Source organism: Astyanax mexicanus, chromosome 24 (genome assembly GCF_023375975.1).
Source record: "Astyanax mexicanus isolate ESR-SI-001 chromosome 24, AstMex3_surface, whole genome shotgun sequence".
Taxonomy (NCBI): domain Eukaryota; kingdom Metazoa; phylum Chordata; class Actinopteri; order Characiformes; family Acestrorhamphidae; genus Astyanax; species Astyanax mexicanus.
The window spans coordinates 17943930-17966535 of record NC_064431.1 but is presented as its reverse complement, the minus strand read 5'-3'; the positions used below and the strand labels follow the sequence as shown (position 1 = coordinate 17966535).

The 22606-nt window shown below is 38.3% G+C and overlaps 1 protein-coding gene across 7 annotated transcripts in view; it reads right to left on the bottom strand.

Annotated features, from left to right (window-relative positions):
* The window catches only part of plekhg5a (pleckstrin homology domain containing, family G (with RhoGef domain) member 5a), a 109743-nt gene that overhangs the window by 23770 nt on the left and 63367 nt on the right, over positions 1-22606 (bottom strand). For 5 of the 7 annotated variants that reach the window (XM_049471570.1, XM_049471569.1, XM_022682666.2 and 2 more), the window contains 4 exons: positions 22155-22246; positions 21816-21952; positions 19809-19969; positions 635-826 (listed from right to left, as the gene is read on the bottom strand). In XM_049471570.1, the coding sequence (XP_049327527.1) occupies positions 635-826; positions 19809-19969; positions 21816-21952; positions 22155-22246 (582 nt within the window). Of the gene's footprint in view, positions 1-634; positions 827-14143; positions 15680-19808; positions 19970-21815; positions 21953-22154; positions 22247-22606 lie in introns of those variants that run through there. The other 2 variants (XM_022682669.2, XM_022682668.2) reach the window with 2 other exon arrangements.

Genomic DNA, 22606 nt, shown 5'->3' with positions numbered 1-22606 from the left:
AGATAAATCTGTGTATATTAACATCCAGAATTTTTTTTTTACTGTTTTGTTTAATTTGGGTTAGCTTAGCTTTAATTAAATTAGGACCCCCCCTCACCACAACCCAGCGGCAAGACCTGCTGAATTAGAAGGAAAACAGGGTGACACCCCTGTTCCTTACTAGTGTTGCCTAATGCACCTTATAATCTGTTGTGCCTTATGTATGAAAGTAGACCAGAAAATAGATGTTAATTGATAGAGCACACCTTATAGTGCGAAAAAAAAGGTAAATACTTTCCTCTCAAGGGAATTTTTATTTTACCTTTAGTATAAATACACTAACTTAAATAAAGGGTTTGGACACTTCGTCCAGTGCTGAACATGTGCAACACCGTATAAACACTTGAGCGATATCCTGAGTACACGTCCAGGAAAGCTCCACTCGAACGCTTTCCTCCGGTGATCTCGGGTTCAGCTTGGCGTAAGAAAAGCTTGTTAGCTTTAATAAATGAACGTCCTTTTCCTTATGGCTGCAGTCTGAGTGGCCAGAGTGTGAGAAACAGCCAGTCTGCCAAATCAGGGAATGCCTGTGATTGGCTGGTGAGGGTGGGGGGCAGTTTGGAGTGTTCTGATGCCGCATGGGTGAAACACACACCTTGCCTACAGAGCCGTTGCCCAGACCAGAGCTGAAGAGGACACTGAAGCGACTAACTGCTCGGTTCTTCCAGCGGTCGGTTCCTGTGCCTGAGTTCGGGAGGGAGCCACTCAGCTGGGAGGCGGAGTCCGAGGCAGGGACGGCATTCTCACCCAGGAACTCTGGAATGTTCTTTCCCCGGCGCGACTGACCCTGAAAAGAGAGAAAGAGAGAGAGAGAGAGGGAAAGAGAGAGAAAGAGAGAGATGTTAGCATGACTGATTTTCTTGGGTAAAGGAAAACTATGATGAATAATAATTTATCAAATTAATTGCGTTTTTACACAATATGATGGGAGACCAATAACAGGAATCAGAATATTATTATTTTTGATGGAATAAAAGTTACATTAAAGGCAATGTAAATTATTCAGTAAAATGTTGAATCACACTAAAATGCAGTGGTATCAATACTCGAAAATAGTTAGGCAATCAACAAGTGCCATCTTAATTTATCACGTTTCACACTATTATCGGATATCGGGATACCTAAAAGCAATCCGATATTAATACAGAGCGCAGAAAAAACAGACACGGTTGGAATTCCCAGTTGTGATGCATTGTGATGTTACCACTACCAGGCTTAACAGTTGGTACAGTTGGTGTTCTTTGGGTTGAAGCTAAAGGTAACAGTTAAGGTCTTCTTACAGGGCTTTGCAAAGTGGATACACCTCTCACTAATTATAATTCTTACTTGTGTAAAATTGTCAAAGACAGCGATCATGTGAAATCAAATGTTTGGGATATACTATTCAGTGAAACTCTGAGAAAAAAAAAAGAATCAAACTAATACTAAACAAAGCAAAGCAAATTGATAAACTAACAGGGTTGTAAATAGGCTTGTAAAACAGCATTTGTGTATTTTGGCCCCACTCAAAAGAACATATTTTTTAAGTCTATTAAAAAATAATTTAAATGTTTGACACTTCTAAGAGGACCATTGTGCTTCAGGGTTCATACAGTTTTTAACCAATACATTTTCATGACTTTTCCCATGAAAGGCAAACTTTTATGATCATACGATTTCTAAAACATCAGTACAGACAGACGATAAAAACAAAACTTCTCAACTATAATCTTAATTCATTACAGTAAGTCTAAAATGTATTTGCTAGAAAAATTATATATTCAATAATAATATGTGTGTCAGATCCTGAGAGCTTCATTGTGTAGGGCTAAATAACTGAATTTCCATGACTTTTCCAAAATTTCGGGGCATTTTTATTTTTCCAAAACTTATCCAGACCTGGAAACTGCTAATTTGAAATTCCATTACTTTTCCAGGTTTTTCATGACTGTACAAACCCTGGTGCTTTTTCAGGTTTTTCATGTTTTGAAGTTTTAAATCAGTTCTCCTGTTATGTTCCGGGTCAATTCGACCCGTTTTGAAGTTTGAAGTTGTAGAAAAAATATTTTAAAGTATTTTTTCAGTATGAAACTTCCTCTGCTTGCCTTAATAACTGTAAATCAACATATAATATGAAAATGGTTAATCTCACATAATAATTGCCACCACCCCTGCAAAAAATAAAACTTAAAAATAAAACTAAAACATAATTGCAATTTTATGTTTCAATGTTATGTAAAACTATTGTTTTATATGTTGGCTTTTTAAAAGTAATAAAGTAGTGAAACATTAAAAAAGTTTGAACATGTATTTTTTTATGAAAAACGAGTGATTTATCCTAATTGAACCATTACCTATTAGATGTATGGAACACCATTGCAATAAATATTGATAGAATAATTAGCAATGGAGTTTCGTAAAAAAAAAATATATATATATATTTACACTGCTTGTAAGGATTTTTTTGGGTTTCATAATTATACATGCACCGAGCCAAACTGACCCAGGAACATAACAGAAGGGTTAAAGTCAAACCTTTATGACGGATGTAGCTATGGAAATGCTTTAAATTTACTTGGAATAACCTACACACCCAATACCTGCACTACTGCTATACTTGCACCGTCATACACACTTTAATTCCCCAAGAACTGTGAACTTTAAGAACTTTACGCACTCATTCACTTTACCAGCCTTAAGCTATATACCAAATTGGCACTACTGTTATATGGGTGCTATTTATACCGTCATTCCATCTCAATCACCATCAATATTGCACTGTTGTCTTCCGTGTTACGTATGTCTACTGTTTTTTTGTGGTATTGTACATATAGTGTCTCCCACTCTTTTAGATTATATATCTTATTTCTTTTTACTTATATTTATATATATATTTCTCCCCCACCACTACTGCACCTTGTTTCTGTCTCATGTATGTCTATTTGTGTCCCTGCTGTATTGTACACATAGTGTCTCTCATTCTCTCTTTTATTATATATCTATTTTCTGTACTTGCTGTAATTTTTGGGAAGGAGAGTAACGCAATTTAAATTCTCTGTATGTCCTGTACATATGCAGTATTGACAATAAAACTACTTGAATTGACTAAAATCTTTTTAATCCTTAATGTCCTTGTCTTACTCATTAGATGTTTTCATGTTCATTATATATTTCTGCAGTTTCTAAAACACATGCATTTACCAAACATTTGAGATGGCACTTTGCGGTAAAATTAGAAAGAAAAAAAATGCAACATGCTAACTTTATTTACTTTTGTGATTTTTTTTTAAGCTGATAGGCTTCAAATCACTGACGTTTTTAGAGAAAAAGCTGCACTAGAGAAACCCGTTTTTTTTTTTTTTTTTTGCTCTTCTCTGAGTGAGCTCTTTTCGATTTGCTGACTGAAGATTTAAAGATTGGAGATTAAGCTGAAAATGCCTGGGGTCGTCATTTAACCCCTCTGATGCGATCAGTCTTCACCACTGAGGAACAGGAACTCTCCTGTCACACAAACTGATCGTTTTTTTGTGAACAGCGCTCAGAGCGCCAAGACCTTTCCAGTGTTCGGGTCGAGCCGAGGCGCGTTTAAGTGCTCCTGACCCAGACTGAGCCTGGAGCCTGCAGGTAGAGCCGCGAGAGGCAGCGAGACAATGCAAACAGGACATACGTACGTAAACAAATCTCAACCCGCCCAGCTATAGGTCTCCAGGAGCAGATTCTCCTCAGGCCTGATCAACCCGAGCTCAGAGTTACTAAAGGAGACTTTAGTCTGCTGAAGGTGTCGACACCATCACGGTTCTGCCAACAGTACCTGCAGGCAGAGGTTGTGACCTCTGGAATTTGACTGACGGCCGAGGCGTGAACCCTCTGACCCAGGAGAACAGGAGGAACCCCTGAGTCACAACAGGAAACGAGGCAGGGCAACTTTCCAACGCTCGGAAAACACGGGAAAGGCTTTTCCCCGCCGACGACAATGGAGAAGAATTGAAGAATGTAGGAACGTTGAGCAGAGGGAAAATTTCAGGACGTCCCAAGGGGCAAATGACTTCAGCATCTGAGACAGTGTGTTCTAATGATGCATAAGCAGGTCATAATTACCTTTTTAGCTTGGAGAATACACTGTCTTAGAAATAATTGCATTAAACTATATATTACGGTCATTTTATTGACTCTTTATAAGATGCTATTAATATGATCACAATACAACAGTATAAGAATGCAATTACACCCTTTTTGAAGAGTGTTTAAAGAATATTTCGATGCATTTGTTACATTGTGTACATTTAGTCCGGTTAGTTTTGGTTTCACACTGCAATTTAGAGACTGAGCATATTAAAAAAAAAACTTTACTAAGGCTATGTTCACATTACCAGGCTAAAGTGACTCAAATCCATTTATTTTTGCTCAATGCGGCTCAAGTGGCTGTGTGATTATGCCAAATCCGATAAAAAAAAAAAAGGGAAAAAAAAGAAGATTTGAGTCACTTTCGTATGTGGTCCTAAATCGGATACGTATCCAGAGGCCGGTCACAATATGCAAACGATATGCTGTCCAAGAAATGAATGCGATAAACAATATTTTTTGCCATTTTAAGACTATTAAAAGGCCCTAATGCAATGACAACATAATATAATAACAAAGGTATTATATCCTTTTAAAGACAATAAACGTTCCATTCCTGTTTGTTCACGGACCTAATTTTGAAACCCGAAAAGCTCCACCAAATATAATTTTTATATATATATATATATATATATATAGTGTATATATTTACGAAATGAAAAACCTCTGCAATATAATCAAGAGGAAGAAAGATGATCACAAGCCATTAAACCAAAAGCAAAGTTATCCAAAAGCAGTGTGTGAGACTGGTGGAGGAGAACACGCCAAGATTAAAAGATGAAAACTGTGATTAAAAACCAGGGTTATTCCACCAAATATGGATTTCTGAACTCTTAAAACTTTAGGAATATATGTGAATAATGTTTTCTTTGCATTATTTGAGGTCTGAAAGCTCTGCATCTTTTTTTGCTATTTCAGCCATTTCTTATTTTATAAAAATAAATGCTCTAAATGACAATATTTTTTTATTTATTTGAAATTTGGTAGAAATATTGTCTGTAGTTTATAGAATAAAACAATAATGTTCATTTTACTCAAACATATATCTATAAATAGCTGAATAGCTGAAGAAACTGAAGTGGTCTCTTAATTTATTCCAGAGCTGTATATATAATGTAACAATATTATTGTTAAAAAACAAAAATGCTGTAAGAAATAAACATCTTCTCCATTAACAAAGAGTTTTTTCAATGCAAGTGCGCTCTGTTCGGATGATGTCCAACACTGGCGTCTCAGATTACTGTACACTTACTTTCGAGAGCAAGAGCTTGATTAAAGGTAACCTTTAGATCAGATCGTCTGTGTTCTAATCAGACCCAGGTTTAAATTAAATGTGAACCAAATCTGAGACCTACTCTGCCTTTAATCAAGTCTAAAACTCAGCTAAAACGCAGCCACATCAGATTAACAGAATTAACAGAAAAAGGTTTCACTCCAACAGAGATGGTAAATCAGGGCCCTGCTTCACTTCCTGATCAGGTGCGGCTGGAGTTACACCTGTGAGAGGTATTTTGCATAAGCAGCAGGACAGCGAGAGATAACAGGTGTAGGTTTGCGTTGCTACATCATTGGCGGGAAGCTCATTAGCCTTGTTATCAGTGAGCGTCTCGCCGAGTGCAGGTGACCCATGTGAGCAAGTTTAGCTCAATTTGCACATCAAGTCCACAGACAGGTCACATGACTGATGGAACATTCCGGAGGAGTCCATGTGTCACTTATATATGAACATGTGGACTAGTTTAAATGAATGACGGCCCTTCAGCTTTTCAGTCATATAGAGTATGATCTAACGCATCTTAAAAAATTTAAATATCATTGAAAAGTTACTTCATTTCAGTAATTCAGTTCAAAATGTGAAATTCATATATTATATAGATGTCTTACACACAGAGTGATCTATTTAAGCGTTTATTTATTTAATTGATGATTATGGCTTACAGCTAATGAAAACCCAAAAATCAGTGTCTCAGAAAATTATAGTATAATTGCCAAGGGATGCTGGAAAATGAAATCCGCATCTCCATAAACGTTGTCAGCAGAGAGAAGCAGGAAGTGCTGTAAGATTTTTTGGGACAGCAACTTCAGAACAACTTTTAAAATAAATGATTCTATTTTAGGCATTTTGGAGAATTTCTATTGGCCCATTCTTCCCGAACTTTCAGATTCACATTATGGAGAGAAGTAAACAGAAAAAAAGCACAAATGGAGATTTCTCTATATAGGAGTTTTCCTAATTAATATTTGTGGCTAAAAATAAACACTTTTTTTAAAATACACAACAACAAATGCCAATAAAAATTAACAATAAAATATATTATTGTTATTTCCTGTGATTATTTCTTTCAGTGGATGTATGTCCCAATGTCATTTATTTTATTCAGACATAATATCACATCAATATGACATTGGATTCCTGCAAACTGTACTGTATATACAGCTCTGCAAAAAATTAAGAGACCACTTCAGTTTTCAGTTTTTCCCTGTTTTTGCTATTTAAAGCTATTTATAAAGTAAAATTAACATTGTTGTTTTATTCTATAAACTACGGACAGCATTTCTCTCAAATTCCAAATAAAAATATTGTCATTTAGAGCATTCATATGCAAAAAATAAGAAATGGCTGAAAAAAAAAAAAATCAAAGAAAACAAGTTCATAATCATTAAGTTTCAGAGTTCAGAATTCACTATTTGGTGGAATAACCCTGGTTTTTAATCACGTTTTTTATGCATCTTGGCATGTTCTCCTCCATCAGTCTTTCACTCTGCTTTTGGATAACTTTATGTCACTCCTGGTGCAAAAAATCAAGCAGTTCAGCTCGGTTTGATGGCCACCTTCCTCTTGGTTATATTTCAGAGGTTATTAATTTGATAAAATTCAGAGCTGTATATGGCAGAAAATACTATTTCAGTTTTTACCAATATGAACCATATGGCACCTTAATATTACTGAGATAAATTGAGCCAAACGATTAAAATACAGATTATTTTGTGTTCAATCTGAGTATTGCTTAAACCTTATGGTCTTCTTGAGCCAAAAACATATAAACAAATATCAAATAATCTATTCAAACCTTGATCCAATCCAAACATCTGCAGATACTGACATCAAGCCAAAGCCAAGTGCATCCATTCATTTTCCCACAATTTTACATACAGATACATTATTACATAACTGCCAGTCGGCCACCAATAACTGCTCAATCAAAGCTGTAATACTATAAAATATCCAAAAACCATTAGAATCTGGTAAAATGAGATCAGCAGAAGCTCACCGTGGATGTGAGAGGCATTTCCGAACGCTGTTCACCATCGCACTACATCAGAGAACCGAACCTGACCCGTCCCAAAAATCCCTGAAAACCCAAATCTGGCAGATGCCTCTTCTCTACACCATGCTGCTGGCACTGTGCAGTGCTACCGCCCTCGCGGCACAAACAGAACTGGGCACTCGGATCCACCTCTCTCTGTATTGTGTGTGTGTGTGTGTGTGTGTGTGTACGCATGTGTGTGTATGTACGTATGAGAGAACCTGAAGGTGGAGATGTGAGGCGAGTGCTCTGTGCTGCATTGCTGTAGAGGGCTGGCCGGCTGTCATGGACACGGCGGGATCCCGCCCCCCCATTGTGTGAACAGGAAGCGAGGGGACAGGAGCCGGGGCAGGAAAAGAGGGGGGGTGGAGCTGAGCTCACTGTAGCGCTTTTACCCACTGATCTTCAATCAGCTCGCTCTGTCCCTCCCCCAATCAGCGACCGTTACGAGGAACCGGCTCGAGCTGACCACAGAGCAGAGCAGGACTTGGCGCAGGGCCAGGCGTGAGGAGGAAGAGCGTGTGATGAGAGTCCGCTACATCCTGAAGGGCCGCCGCCGGCCCACCGGTCCATTCACCACCAGCGCCGCGGTGCTAGCCCTTCATCTCACCAGGACCGGCTCAGCTCAGTCCTGCTGCAGGAGACAGAGCTTCCGTATGGGCCCTGCATTAATTCAGCCTTTGAAGAAGTCTGAGTGTCATCGTTTTGCTCTTATCTTAAAGACTTCTTCAAAAAAAAGACTTACATGATTAATTACATCATTGTTAGTAACACATTAGAGAGTCTCAAAAAAGTGAGCACCATTCTTACATTTTTGTACTCGGAATACAAAGAAAAGCGTGTCTCGCCTACAGTGAAGCATGGTGGAGGTAGTGTCATGGTCATGGTTTGGGGCTTCATGACTGCAGCAGACTATGGGGAGCTACAGTTAGTTCAATAAGCAACCATAAATGCCGAAATGTACTGGGACATACTGAAGCAGAGCATGATGATTCTCCCCTCTTCGGAAACTAGGCCACAAGGCAGTATTCCAACATAATCATAATGAACCCAAACACATCTCCCAATATGTGTTTAATATCTAGAAACATTTTTACAGACGAAATTTTGTATAATACTATAGGTCTCTCTGATCTCTGAGTTGTAGATGCATGCTGCACATAAAACTGTTTCTTAGCCTACATTGTCTGCAGTAGCTAGTAAAAAGAAAAAAAAAAAAACAGTGAGTTCATGGCCTTAGCTCAGGACCACACACAGGCAGAGCTGAACCTGAGCTACAGCACTAGGAGCTATAGCTTAGGAGGAGCTCTGTTTCTGTTTACAGCGCTAGTTAGCATTAGCTACCTTGTGTAAGTAACTGTAGGTTTAAATTGGATCGATTAATTCCGCGTTCTACCAAGACCATAAATAAACACTAGGGAAGCACGGTTTGACAAGGTAGCACAACTTGACAGAACACCGGTCAAAACGGCGCCGTTCACTTCAGATTTTATGATATAGAGCGGACTCTGGAGCTTCCACATGGTAAAACTGCCCAAGCACCAAATCACCAAGTCTGAGGTAAGAGTTAGTTATTTGCACTGTGCCGGGGAGACCGGTGCAGTCTCTACTTGTACTCACACCTAAGCAATGATAAAATTTCTCGGCCACAGGGCTGCTCGAATCTGATGTTAAGTGAAGTTTAAGGGTTAACATTACCTAGCACTGAGTGCTATATCTTTAACTAAGGCTGTATCTCTGAAAACATTTTGTCCTTTTAGTTTTAGAGCTGAAAAATTGACTGAGGGGGAGGCAGGTAGGCGTTCTCTACTGCAGAGCTGTTAGCCAATCAGAGACGATATATTTGCATGTATGATTATGATTTTTTTTTACCAAAACTGGCTCACATGGCATTCATTCATATTAGAGACCAGAGCTAGAAATTTTAACATCAATGAAAAAAATGGAATGAGACCTTTAAAAGTGTTTAAAAGTGATTTGTTCGAAAGTAGCCTATTTAGGTTGATTAATTACACTTTTGTCTGTGACTAAACTATTAATAGACGAACGGATTAATAAATAAACTTTGTAAAAAACAAATATATAAAGATGGGGGGGGGGGGGGGGAGTTGTGGGTCTACAGCTTTATATAACATGCAGATGGTACTACTTTTTTTTAAATATAAAAACTATGATTTGAACAGACATCCAACGGAACCATTACCTAAAGCCACATTTACACATTAACCTACTGTATACTATGTTGCTTAATTCCATGTCATGTGATTGTGAGTTGGTGTGAGATTTCCTCAATTGTGTTTTATGTTGAACTCATAATGTTCCTAATGTTCACCTCCAGACCAATAAAGCTTCAACACCAGTAATACACTAACAACAGATGTGCAAATATATAGACCGATAAGACACACATTGGTTTCCAAAAGCATCAGAGATTAGTTAAATATTAATGCTGCTCTCAGCAATAGTGCGCTCGTTATATGACACTAGTTCAACATAACAGGAAGGAGTACGCCAAGTTTCGATTTCCAACAACTGAAGCGGCTCCACTTATATCTCATCAATATATATCTACTATAAATTCCAGTGATCAGATACGAGATCTGATGTAACAATACTGTAAAATCAGTCTATAAACATCTAATATACAAAGAAAATTGAGACCATGTCAGTTTCTGAATCAGTTTCTCTGATTTTTAGGTTTATGTTTGAGTAAAATGAACATTGTTGTTTTATTCTATAAACTACAGACATTTCTTCAAAATTCCAAATAAAAATATTGTCATTTAGAGCATTTATTTGCAGAAAATGAGAAATGGCTGAAATAACAAAAAAGGTGCAGAGCTTTCAGACCTCAAATAATGCAAAGAAAACAAGTTCATATTAATAAAATTGTAAGAGTTCAGAAATCAATATTTGGTGGAATAATCCTGTTTTTTTATCACAGTTTTTATGCATCTTGGTATGTTCTCCTCCACCAGTCTTGCACACTGCTTTTGGATAACCGCTCCTAATGCAAAAACGCAAGCAGTTCAGCTTGGTTTGATGGTTTGTGATCATCCATCTTTCTCTTGATTATATTCCAGAGGATTTCAATTTGGTGAAATCAAAGAAACTCATCATTTTTAAGTGGTCTCTTACTTTTTGTATATCTATTATAAATTCCAGTTATCAGATATAATGTCTGATGTAAAAATGCAGCAAAATCAGAGTTTAAACATCTAATATATGATTTGATACAGTGACATCCCAGACAGCCACGTTCACTTTTACAGTACTAATTAACTTTGTGCTGGCTATGAGTTTATTAACCACACTGACCATTCGCCACAACTCAAAGTCCACATCACAGCATGTGATTTCTCGCAAATATCCTGAATCTAAAACAATAATATTAACATGAAATAAAAGTGGTCGGCTATTTGAAGAGAAGGGACAAGAAATATTTTAAATTAAAACATAAATGAATGGAATAGATGCAAGTTTAAGAATGGAAATTCCTTTATTTTTTTAACCTTAATTAATTGCAAGAGCTAGTGGGCAACCCTAGTGGGAACACAATCACTTTTCCCCTACAAGTAAGGCAGCCAATTGGGCACTTTGATTGTTTTTTTTGTCACCCCAGCCACCTGTTCATGGTCTAGAATAGTAATGTTTTATACAGATTTATTCACAATATGTCAGATCACAATAACTACTAGGCCAGCTCTGCATTTTTTAAGAACATTGAAACATTTGGCCTCCTATTTCATTTAATTGATTGAAAACAAGACGGCGGGAATCCCAGTCGAAAGTTTCTACAGCCAGTCCAGGCAGAAACATGAGCCAGGTAAAAAATCTCATCAAATTTTATGTTAAAATGATTTACTTATTGTAGAAAGCAAACGTTTAGGACCCAAACTGGCAAGGATAATTAAAATTTAAACACCATATTTTTCACACAATAAGGCGCAATATCAATGAGCGTCTATTTTCTAGTCTATTTTTTTGTACATAAGGCGCATTTTAAGAGACAGTATAGGCAACATCCGCTGGGTGGTGGTAGGGGTAGCTAACTAAGTTAAGTAAAGCTAAGCTAAGCTAAATAAACAAAACTGTAACAAAAAAAAGACCTTCTTTTAAGATAAAAAAGTACCGGATGTAAATCAACACAGATTTCTTTCCTGAAAACTGTTTATTTGAGTAAAGTGCTTCGGTTTATTTATAAAAAGCTTAGATTCTTGAATTTCTCTGGCACTAATGCGTTAGTGGTTAGTGGCTAATGCTGCCTGACAGCGCTACGCTGAGGAATTCTAAGTGCTCCAGTAAGCCTGGGTGATATTAGTTAGTAGTTGGTCCCATGTAGCTTGTTTTAACATGGTAAACAAGAAGGCTACAGTAAGATATACTCCCTCTGAATGGCCAAAGAGCTAGCACGGTTAGTAGATAATGCTAATACTGCTCCAGCAGTGCTAGCCGGGGTTAGCAGAAGTCAACAGTATGATAATATTTACCTCTGAACGAGGAAATAGTGGTTAGCAGCAAATGCTAATGCTACTCCAGCACCAGTGCTGGACAACTAAACTGAAACTTTTTGATAGCGCTGTTTTTTAGCAGAGAGTCTTTACAGCAAAAAAAAAAAAAGGTAAAATTCATACATAAAGCGCACTGACGTTTAAGTGCACCTTATAGTGCGATAAATACGTTAAACTGTCCCCATATGAGGACATTGTTTTTTGCTAAACAATTCCTGTAAAAAGACAAAGTTTAGTTTTTATACTGCTTGGGTCCTAACAAACAATTAATTCTATTTGTGTAAATTATCAAATTTGTCCACATGTCAGATCACAGTGACCTCTCGGTCAGCTCTGCAATAATGACTTGTTCTTTTACACTTTGAGTCACTTTTGATTGACAGTGACATACTGACTCCTCAGTACAGCAATAGAGTAGTTTAAAGACCTATAAAATGCGGTAAGATTCCTCTAACAGTAAATACTGAGGACATGTCAACGAGGGCATGATTCATCCAGTGTCTGGAAAGATCCTGTTGGTTTTAACTCTTCTTACAACTGATACATGCTTCTGTAGAATCAATGCTATACAGCCTGTGCAATAGGGGTGTCATGTGCAATTATGTCGGCAACATTTTTTAATATTGTGAACGATATACCTCAAAATTCTGAGCCATATCATCCACCCTTAATTATCACATCAGGGTGCTATTTATTTTATTTTATTTTATTTTTTTACAGTTTTTAGCAAAAGAAAAATTCACACTGTTCTCATTTCCCATTATATATCTACTAGAGACAGATTATTTCTGTCCAGTATCATTTATTTTACTTACTTACTTACTTATTGGTTGTATGGAGTTATTGGGAGTGGATTATTAGTATCATAGTATAATTGATTCCGGTTACAAATCTGATAAAAATATATTTTTTTATATCTTAGTTTGGGGTGTGCCATATCATATTTTATTCAATAATAAAATGTAATTTTTATCTTTCTGCAGGTCGCCCACCCCTACATTAGTTGGTAGTATCACAAACACTGGCAACTTAAAGTGAGTAGATTATCTTGAGGTTGGAACAAACAATAATAGGTTTTATTCCATTTACTAAAATTAATAAGAGCTAATAGGCGAGAAAAGCCATTGGAGAAGGCAGTCAATGCATCTATTGAACTGACTGATTCAGAAGGACAGTGAATCTTCAGTGGTTTTCCAGCCACTGAGAGATACAGACGATGGTGTTGAAGAAAAGGTTCAGTGTAGGATCGGTGTATGCACAAACCACAATCTACAATTGTTCAACTAAACTTAAAAGTAACATCAAATGAGGTAATATGGTATTACCAAGCTGACCAACCACATTTGTTACAATCTGTGTCACCATGATGAGTAGATACGTTTTTGGGGAGACGCTTGTCAAGTTACAGCGTAAGAAAAGGCATAAGCTAAGGGGTTAGATTAAACACAGAACCATAAACAAACCTTCACTTTAAAAAAAAAGTGCATACAAAAATATTAGTAACTTCAAAATGTTCAAAATGTGAAACTTATGTATTATATAGATGTATTATACACAGTTATCTATTTTAAATGTTTATTATTATTATTAAACACTTCAAATATATCACTGTGTATTAGTGTGTAATACATCTATATAATATATGAGTTTCACATTTTGAACTGAATTATGAATCATATATATATGACAATTGTCTAAGATACTTTGCGGCATCTGTGATACTGAAATGGATAAAATACTTCTAAATAAGCAAATACCAGGAATTCACAGTTTCACAATTCAACAAATTGTCAAATTGAGGGGCTTAAGCAGTTTAGAGCATTTATGTTTTAAAAATTTCGGATTATTTCAAGCCATGAATCAATACAATACGATGCAATCGAAATAACGCAATATATTAATGTACTTTCCCACCCATTATTGTCCAATAACATGCTGCCCTAGAGACGTGCAACACTACTATGATACTTCCACATCCACATAATATTAAAGTACTACAACAATATATGTATAACAGTCCTAAAATACATCAGAGTAAACTACAAAAATTACTATCCAAATTCACCTGAAAATAGTGATGACCCTAATAATCCTACAGTACAGCTCACATGCTGGGGCTACTGAGCCCAGACTGGGTACATTTTTAGAATTTCCCTTATCAGACATTTGGCAGGACATCAGTACCTTGTTTCCTTGTTTAGTCTCCCCTGGTAGATCAGACGGGCAGCTGGTGGGCGAGGGAGAGCTCACAGACATGGGGCCATAGGGAGGGGTCATCCCGGACTCAAAGCGATGGACGCGGGCAGCTACCAGCCCCTGAGTCTGTGGCCTAAGCGTCTGCTGCAGACTGAACTCGCTCAGGGGGCTGTAGTGGGTCAGCATCCCCCCGGGCTTCTCTGGAAGGGCTGAGAGATTGGGCACATGCCATGTCCTCTGACGGAAATTTGGCATTTTCACAAGAATGAAAAGCACTTTCACAATGTACGAAAAAAATAAGTCCTTTTGAAAAGTGCTAAGAGCTAAAAAGTTCTACTTAAGGTTTTGGACATAGTACGTCCAGAAAGACAAACAAGTGAAAGATCGCCTAATTTACGTCTGCTTTATCTTAAACAAAGACGACAAGCTGAGTTCTGTCCAAATGTTGTTGTACTTCCCTAGAAATGCCAAATGTGTTTCTGTTTTGGCATTTCTAGAGAGCAAATGATGGACGTCCACCAACTAAGAACTAAGACAGATAGTTTTGTCTTCTTTAGTCCACTACACAACTAAGCTAAACTGTAAGTAATGTAAGTTATGTTCACTCTAAAAGTTTTTGGACTTCTAGATGCATTTCTGATTTGGCATTTCTAAGGAGCAAACGATGGACTTCCACCATTAAACCTGTCCAAGGATATTTTCTTGGTCAGTCTTTGAATCTGGTGCAGAAGCATTGGACGGTGTAGCTGAAACTAAGAGAAGCCTTCAGCTTTTTCAGTCTTCAGCTTCTTCAGTCTTTCTTGTAGTAAAGGACTAGTTTTATGGTCAGTCCTTGATGCGGGGCAAAAGTGCTAGATAGTGCAGCAGGAACTAAGACAAAAAATTATTCAAAATCTTCTTCAAGCCTTCAGCTTTTTCAGTCTTTCCACTCCTGACCACTTGCTTGGCTTCACTCCAAAAGTTCTTGGACTTCTAGATGTGTTTCTGAATTGGCGTGTCAAGGGAGCAAACGATGGACGTCCACCATTGACGCTTTCCAAGTTGCAGGAGGAGATTTTCTTGGTCAGTCCTTGAATGCGGTGCAGTCCTCGAAGTGTTGGACAGCGCAGCTGGAACAAAGGTGGCTATTCTTATCTTCTTCGTGCTTTCAGCTTCTTCAGTTGAAGCAATTCACGTCCGTCGTCTGCTTCAATCTTGAACAAATGTGCATGGATCCAGTCCAAAAGTTTGTGAACGCTCTCTCCTAAGGTTTTAGAACGTCTCTCTCAATCCCGTCAAGTGGCAGTCCTTCTCCAACACTGTCCTTTGACCCCTGTAGAAGGGATGATGGGGCGGTGAAGGGCTGCTGGCACTCCTCCAGCCCGCTCTGCCACCTGTCGCCAGGATATCACACGGCACCGCACCTATCGCTCTGGAGCACTCTCTGTCACAGTGTCTTATCTCTCGCAGCTTTATGATGGGTTATATAAGCCATTCTGGGTAAAACACAGAGCAGAGCAGCTAATGTCTGGCTTCCTGACCTCAACAGCACCACAGACTGAAGCTCTTATTCCACTTTAAACACCCCTACCAACACCCTAACCACCACCTTTCCACAGAAATACCAACAGAGATACACTTCCCTCTTAATACAGAACAGCCTATCCCATCTCTGCAACCCTATAGTATACAGGTGCCCACTGTCTGTCGCATGACAGACGACCAACCTTCCGTGGGCAGGATTTTAAATATGTAGTTAAATATAACGCTCTGCTGGACATGCTGATGAGGCAGATGCTGCATTTAGTCAGTGTCATGAGGAAACAGTAACAGTGGTAACACACAAGCCTTTGAACTTTGGACACCTGTAGAGGCTTTATGCAAATGAGCCATGCAAAACTGTCTGTTCACTGATCCCAGACCAAGTGGCCTTGTTCTTAGACAAAGATATTATCTATGTTGGTGGGACAACAACATTCCATTTTCAAGAGAGATGAGGTGCAATTACTGTATTTTTCACACCGTATTATAAGGTGCACTATCAATAAACGTCTATTTTCTGGTCTATTTTTATACTTAAGGTGCACTGCATTATAAGGCGCATTTTAAAAGACACTATAAGGAACTTCTAATACAGCAGGTCTCGCTGCTGGGTGGTGGGGGGGGGAGTACTTAGCTACTTAGCTAAGTTAAGTAAACAAATCTGTAATAAAAAAAGACTTTCTTTTAAAGTCAAACGAGCATTGGATGTTGAACTACACAGATTCCGCTCTTGAAAACTGTTTGTTTTTGTTTGAGTAAAGTGCTTCTGTTTATTTACAGTAAGCTTAGATTACCGCACTAAGAATGGAGCATTAGCATTAGGGGCAAACTGCTTTAGCAGTGCTAGGAGGGGTTAGCAGGCAGGCTACAGCCCGATAATACTTACCACTGAATGGGGAAATAGCGATTGTGGTTAGCAGGTAATGGTAATGCTACTAAACAGTGCTAGCAAGGGTTAAGAACAGGCTACAGCCTGATAATACTCCCCTCTGAATGGGAAAATAGTGAGCGAGGTTAGCGAGTAATGCTAATGCTACTCAAGCAGTGCTAGCAGGGGTTAACTGTGCGTCCACACCGAACGCGACGCGAGCGACAAAGCAGCCGGAAGTCATTCATTTTCAATGAGAGCGAGCGACACTGGGCGACGGGCAGCGACGCGGCGCGGCGCGACGCGAAGCGGGCGGTTTGAGCGATGCGAGAGAGTTGACGAGAGCTCAACTTTATGCAAATGAGCAGTGACGCGCGGCGGCGACTACCAATCAGAAACAGATTCTCATATGTCCGGTGTCCGGCCTGAAATCGCTGATCTGATTTTCTGTTCCTACTGAAGATTTATTCCGCTCGCAAAATGGAGGTTTTGAGAGGGGTTTAGTATTTATGTAGTACAGTTTCCCTCCATTTGTTTCGTTTTTTGAGGGAACACTGCTTATTGGTTAAAAGAAATCAGCAGATTCAGTGCCAGCTTTTTGTGTTCAGAGCAGAGGGCTTACCTCATTCGTTGAAAGCCAGGTTTAACACATTTTACATTAATAAATGTTTTAACACATAAGGAGATTAATAGATAATCATTTTTATGCATATGACGTGCATTTTAAATAATGCGAAACGTTTGTACGAGTGTATAATGTTTTAGAATTGTGTAGACAGGCTGTTTCTGTATTCTTGCTGTCTGAGTGCCTGTGTTTGGAAACGCCCACCAGCGACAGCTCGTTGAGTGAGACACGCCCCCAAGCGACTCATCGCCTGCTGCACGAGCGACACAGAGCGATTTTATCGCGTTCGGTGTGGACGTACAGTATGAGTAGGCTAGAGGCTGACAAAACTCCCCTCTGAATGGGGAAATAGCGGTTAGCAGCTAATGCTAATGCTATTAAAGTCTCAGTGCTGGAGAACTAAACTGAAACTCCTGAATAACACTGCAATTTGGGGGTAAAGAGTGGTTTCACTGCTTCTTACAACCTGATTGAAAAAAATAATATATTTTTGGAAAGATTAAAGGATTTAATTGAGCCTTTCAGTGTGAAAAATATGTTATTATAAAAACTGCCTGGACATCACGAGAATTCTCATCAAGGTTGTAATTCATTAGGATAAACATTAGATAAACTAAATTTTTATTTTACACTAAGCCCACTGTAAGAGCTGCAATACTATCTTAATAACAGAAAACTCAAACTGTATTACTCATTTGCAGCAAAAGAGGGAGCTCTTCACCCTACAGATTGTGCTCAAGTGATGTACTGTATTTTTCGCAATATATGGCACACTTAAAATCCTTTAATTTTCCCAAAAATAGTCAGTATGCCTTTTAATCCGGTGCACCTTATGTATAAATTTTATCAGTCAGGTTGTAAGGAGCAGTAAAGCCACTCCGCTAAAGTGCAGTGTTATACAGGAGTTTCAGCTTAGTTCTCCAGCACCAGAGACTTGAGGCTGGAGCAGTATTAGCATTAGCCGCTAACCATGCTAAGCTCTAGCTCTTTCGCCGTTCAGAGGTGAGTATTATCTGCCTGTAGCTCTGCTGCTAACCTCGGCTAGCACTGCTGGAGCAGTATTAGCATTAGCCGCTAACCACGCTAAGTGCAGCCAAGCCAAGCACCAATCTTTCATATCAATATTGAAATATCCAACAGTACAGCTGCACATTACATTTTTTCTCCATTCTAACCACGGACGATGAATATTATGTCAGCTGGAGGTTAATCCCTCAGTCTGCCATGTGTTTAAGTGAATGCTGAGTCATACAGAAGCCCAGTCCAGGTTTCTGTGAAATATATCTAAATCATTCCAAATGTATAATGTTAAACAACCCAAACCTCAAACATCTCCTGCTAAGGTTTTCCACACTCTGCTCCAAAACCTACAGCTTTAAACGTGCTGTACCATCTGCAGACGGCAACCAGGTCATGCACGGAATATGAATCAACATATCACTCAAAATCAATAAAGTAAAAAATGCAGTGAGAAGCTTCACAGTCTAGATTTAGGTTTTAGGTCATGAACTTTGTAGCTAAAGGTTAAGACTCATCCATCCTTCCATCCATCTCTCTATCTATATGGTAGTTTATAAAAAAAAAATTATTTGGTGTGTAACAGCAGCACTAGTCCTGTCACAATAACCAATTTGTTTGAACGATATATATCATCCCAAAAATAATTACATAAATAATAATTAACAATATTGTTGTTATTTTCACACCATCATACGCCACTGAAAATATAATGATAATATAAAGCATAATATCGCAGTTAAACGTAATTAAGAGAGCACTTTATTTTCTGAATCAGTTTCTCTGGTTTTGCTATTTATAGGTTTATGTTTAAATAAAATAAATATTGTTTTCTTCTATAAACTACTGACAACATTTCTCCCACATACCAAATAAAAATATTGTCATTTAGAGCATTTATCTGCAGAAAATGAGAAATGGCTAAAATAACAAAAAACGATGCAGAGCTTTCAGACCTCAAATAATGCAAAGAAAACAAGTTTATATTCATAAAGATTTAAGAGTTCAGAAATCAATATTTGGTGGAATAACCCTGGTTTTCATGCATCTTGGCATGGTCTCCTTCACCAGTCTTATACACTGCTTTTGGATAACTTTATGCCACTCCTGGTGCAAAAAGTCAAGTAGCTCATCTTGGTTTGATGGCTTGTGATCATCCATCTTTAAATGCCACTGATTATATAATGATAATATAAAGCATAATATAATGCAGTTACACATTATAAATGGTCAGAGGAGCCATTGCTAGAAATATGATTAAAGACTGCCTCTGTTAATTCCGATGCCATCTACTTGGCAGCAAAAATTTCCATGGAAGTTCCTGCATTAATCTCATCAACTTTCCTGGAAAATGTGACGATTCTGACATTTGTCAACACAAGCAGGGAAATTCTCGGAGAGCCACGTACATTCACACACGTCGGTACACCCGTAGGAGGAGCTGATGAGGTATTCAGGAAGTTTGGGAAGCGTGCTGTGGAATCCTGGAATATTAGAAATGCCAGAAAGTAAAATATTTGCTGTGCGGGTTTCCGGTGCACGCTTAGCTGCGCAAAAGTGGGACCCCGGGGAGAGGATGGAGACCAGAGAACTAAAGGAACAGAAAGAGAAACACAACTCACCAAACTGACGAGCAGATCCGCTGCCTCCCGCCGGCCCAGAGAGCCGTGCTCCACGCGGTCGGTGGAGGCGCTGCAGCTGCTGGAAGGCCTCATGATGGGAAGACTGAGGGACCGGGGGTCCTTCACCCCTCTCTCCACCCTCAACTCCTCTCCTGGCCGTGCTGCACGCACACACAAACACACACAGTTAAACGATTACAATTAAGAAGTTTGTGATGCGATTATAAAGCATTATAAAGTGATTATATATGCATCTTGATATAGGATACATTTTTCCTGGTTGCATCACGACTGTAATGATGCATAATGAATGCCAGTGTTTAATAGCCTCTTTAGCCCTATCCGGATGGGCTTAGTTTCTCAGGGGTCATTTTTTCATTTATAGGGGGAAACTCTGATTTTATTCCTGTCCAGTACGACCATGTATGTGTTTTTCTCAGACGTCTTCTGAGAAAATTACAGGCTAAATTACCTAATGTTTTGGTCGTAAGGTAATTTTAGTCCTATCCGGATCCAAATCTCCGAGTTTCGTCACCTCGCGTTTAATAAAATAGCTATTTGTCCACTGCTACGCACCGCAATTACACTTTGGGCCCATGTTTCCACGGAGATCCACGTAAACACAACAGCAAGTGGAAATGGAGGAGCAACTGAACATGATGTCCTGTACCTGAGAAAGCCAAAAAAACTCACTGGTCCTCCTGTTTTTTCAATTGCAGTCTGGATGCAAGAGTTTTATCACTGAGTAGAAGTGTAAAATATTTTTCAAAGATGTCACCCTGAGAAAATAATCCCGTACGGATAGGGCTTTTGACATTATTTTTATTTACTTATCAAATGATTAATACAGAAATCTATAACTAAATGTTTAAGTAATAGTTAGGCAAGCTTTAGCCACTCTCCAAAACCCTTTTTTGGACTTGTTTGAGTGCTTTGGGTCATTGTCCTGCTGCAGAACCCAAGTACTTCTGAGTTTGAGGTCACAAACAGATGACCGGATATTCTCCTTCAGGATTGTCTGGTAAACAGCAAAATTCCTGGTTCCATTTTTTACAGCAAGTTGTCCAGACCCTGAACTAGCAAAGCAGCCCCAGACTCTACCACCACCATGTTTTACGTTGAGTGTGATGTTCTTTTTATGTAATTATGTGTTAGTTTTATGCTAGATGTAACGGGACACAGCTTCCAAAACTGTCTACTTTTGTCACGTCAGTCCAAAGAATATTTACCCAAAGTCCTGGGGATCAAGATGTTTGTTGGTAAATGTGAGGTCGTTGTGTTTTTTTTGGTCAGCAGTGTTTTTTGCCTTGGAACTCTCCCATAGAGACCATTTTCGACCAGTCTCTTTCTTATTATTGAATCATTAACACTGACCTTAACTGAGGCAAGTGAGACCTCTAGTTCTTTAAATGTTGTTTTGGGTTCTTTTGGGACCTCCTGGATGAGTTGCCCATGCCCTTTTGGAGTATGTTTGGTAGGCCGATCACTCCTGGGAAGGTTCACCAGTATTCTATGTTTTTTTCCATTTGTGAATAATAGCTCTTACTGTAGTTTGCTGGAGTCCCAAAACTATAGAAATTACTTTGTAACCTTTTCCAGACCAGTAGATCATCAATGACTTTGTTTTTTCGTCTGTTTTTGAGTTTCTTCAGATTGAAGCATAAGGTGTTGCTTTTTGAGATCTTTTAGCTGCTTCATTTTGTCAGACAGGTTCTATTTAAGTGATTTCTTGATTCTTCAGGTCTGGTAGTATTCAGGGCTAAAAGGTGGCTAAAGCAATTGAACTCAGCTTTCAACAAAGTGTGATTGTTCACAGTTAAATTATGGGGGGGGGGAAACACCTTTTCACATAGGGCTAGATTGGTTTGGATAGTTTTTTCCCTTAATAAATGAAATCATCATTTAATTTTTTTTTATTTACTTAGGTTGTATTTGTCTGATATTAAATACTTTATTTCACCATCTCAAACAACATGTTTTACAGAGAAAATGAGATGCACCCCTCACCTCGTACTCGAAGGTAATGCCCCCCAAAGCGGTAGGCCTCGAAGCCCAGCGAGAGAGGAGTGTTGGACTGATCCAGAAACAGATCGACACGCGACAGTTCAATCCCTTTTCTCTCAAATACTGTACCCAAAACCTCCCTGTGAGAGACACACAACACCAATTAAAGTACAACATCAGTACACACACAGTGCAAATCATCAAAAGCACATCTGTGCTAACAGATAACCTTATAACCTTAACCAAGTTATTTAATATTGTATTAATAATATAAATTAAATACTATAAATATTAAAGTTAAATAACATGAACATGTGAGCTGAAATACTTGCTTATAATCACCTTAATGTTTTCTTTTTTACAGCTGGCACTACCTCCATGCCTGCGTCCACATTTAAATCAAACTTCAGAGTGAAGCACTCTTTACTGGGGTCCTGCAGAGGGAGACAGAGAGGAGGATTTATGAGGAACACAGATTTACCTTCAGCTTTTGGTTCAGATGATATTCAGAAATAAACTCTTCAATTTTTTTTCTCTGAGCAATGACACAAGAAAAAAAATTGAGCTCTGAGAGTGATGATCCCAGTGTCTTTACAAACTAAACAAAAGTCCTAATAAGAACAAATCATCACTAGTGGTGTCACTCAATAAAAAATTAAAATGTTCAGAATAATCACAACTATATTTTGGGATTAATCATACTTGTTCTTCTTAAGATGCAAGTTTTTGTAGCAAATACTTAAATAAAGTAAATAAAATAAATGAAATAAAATAATGAATGTACGAATATTAAA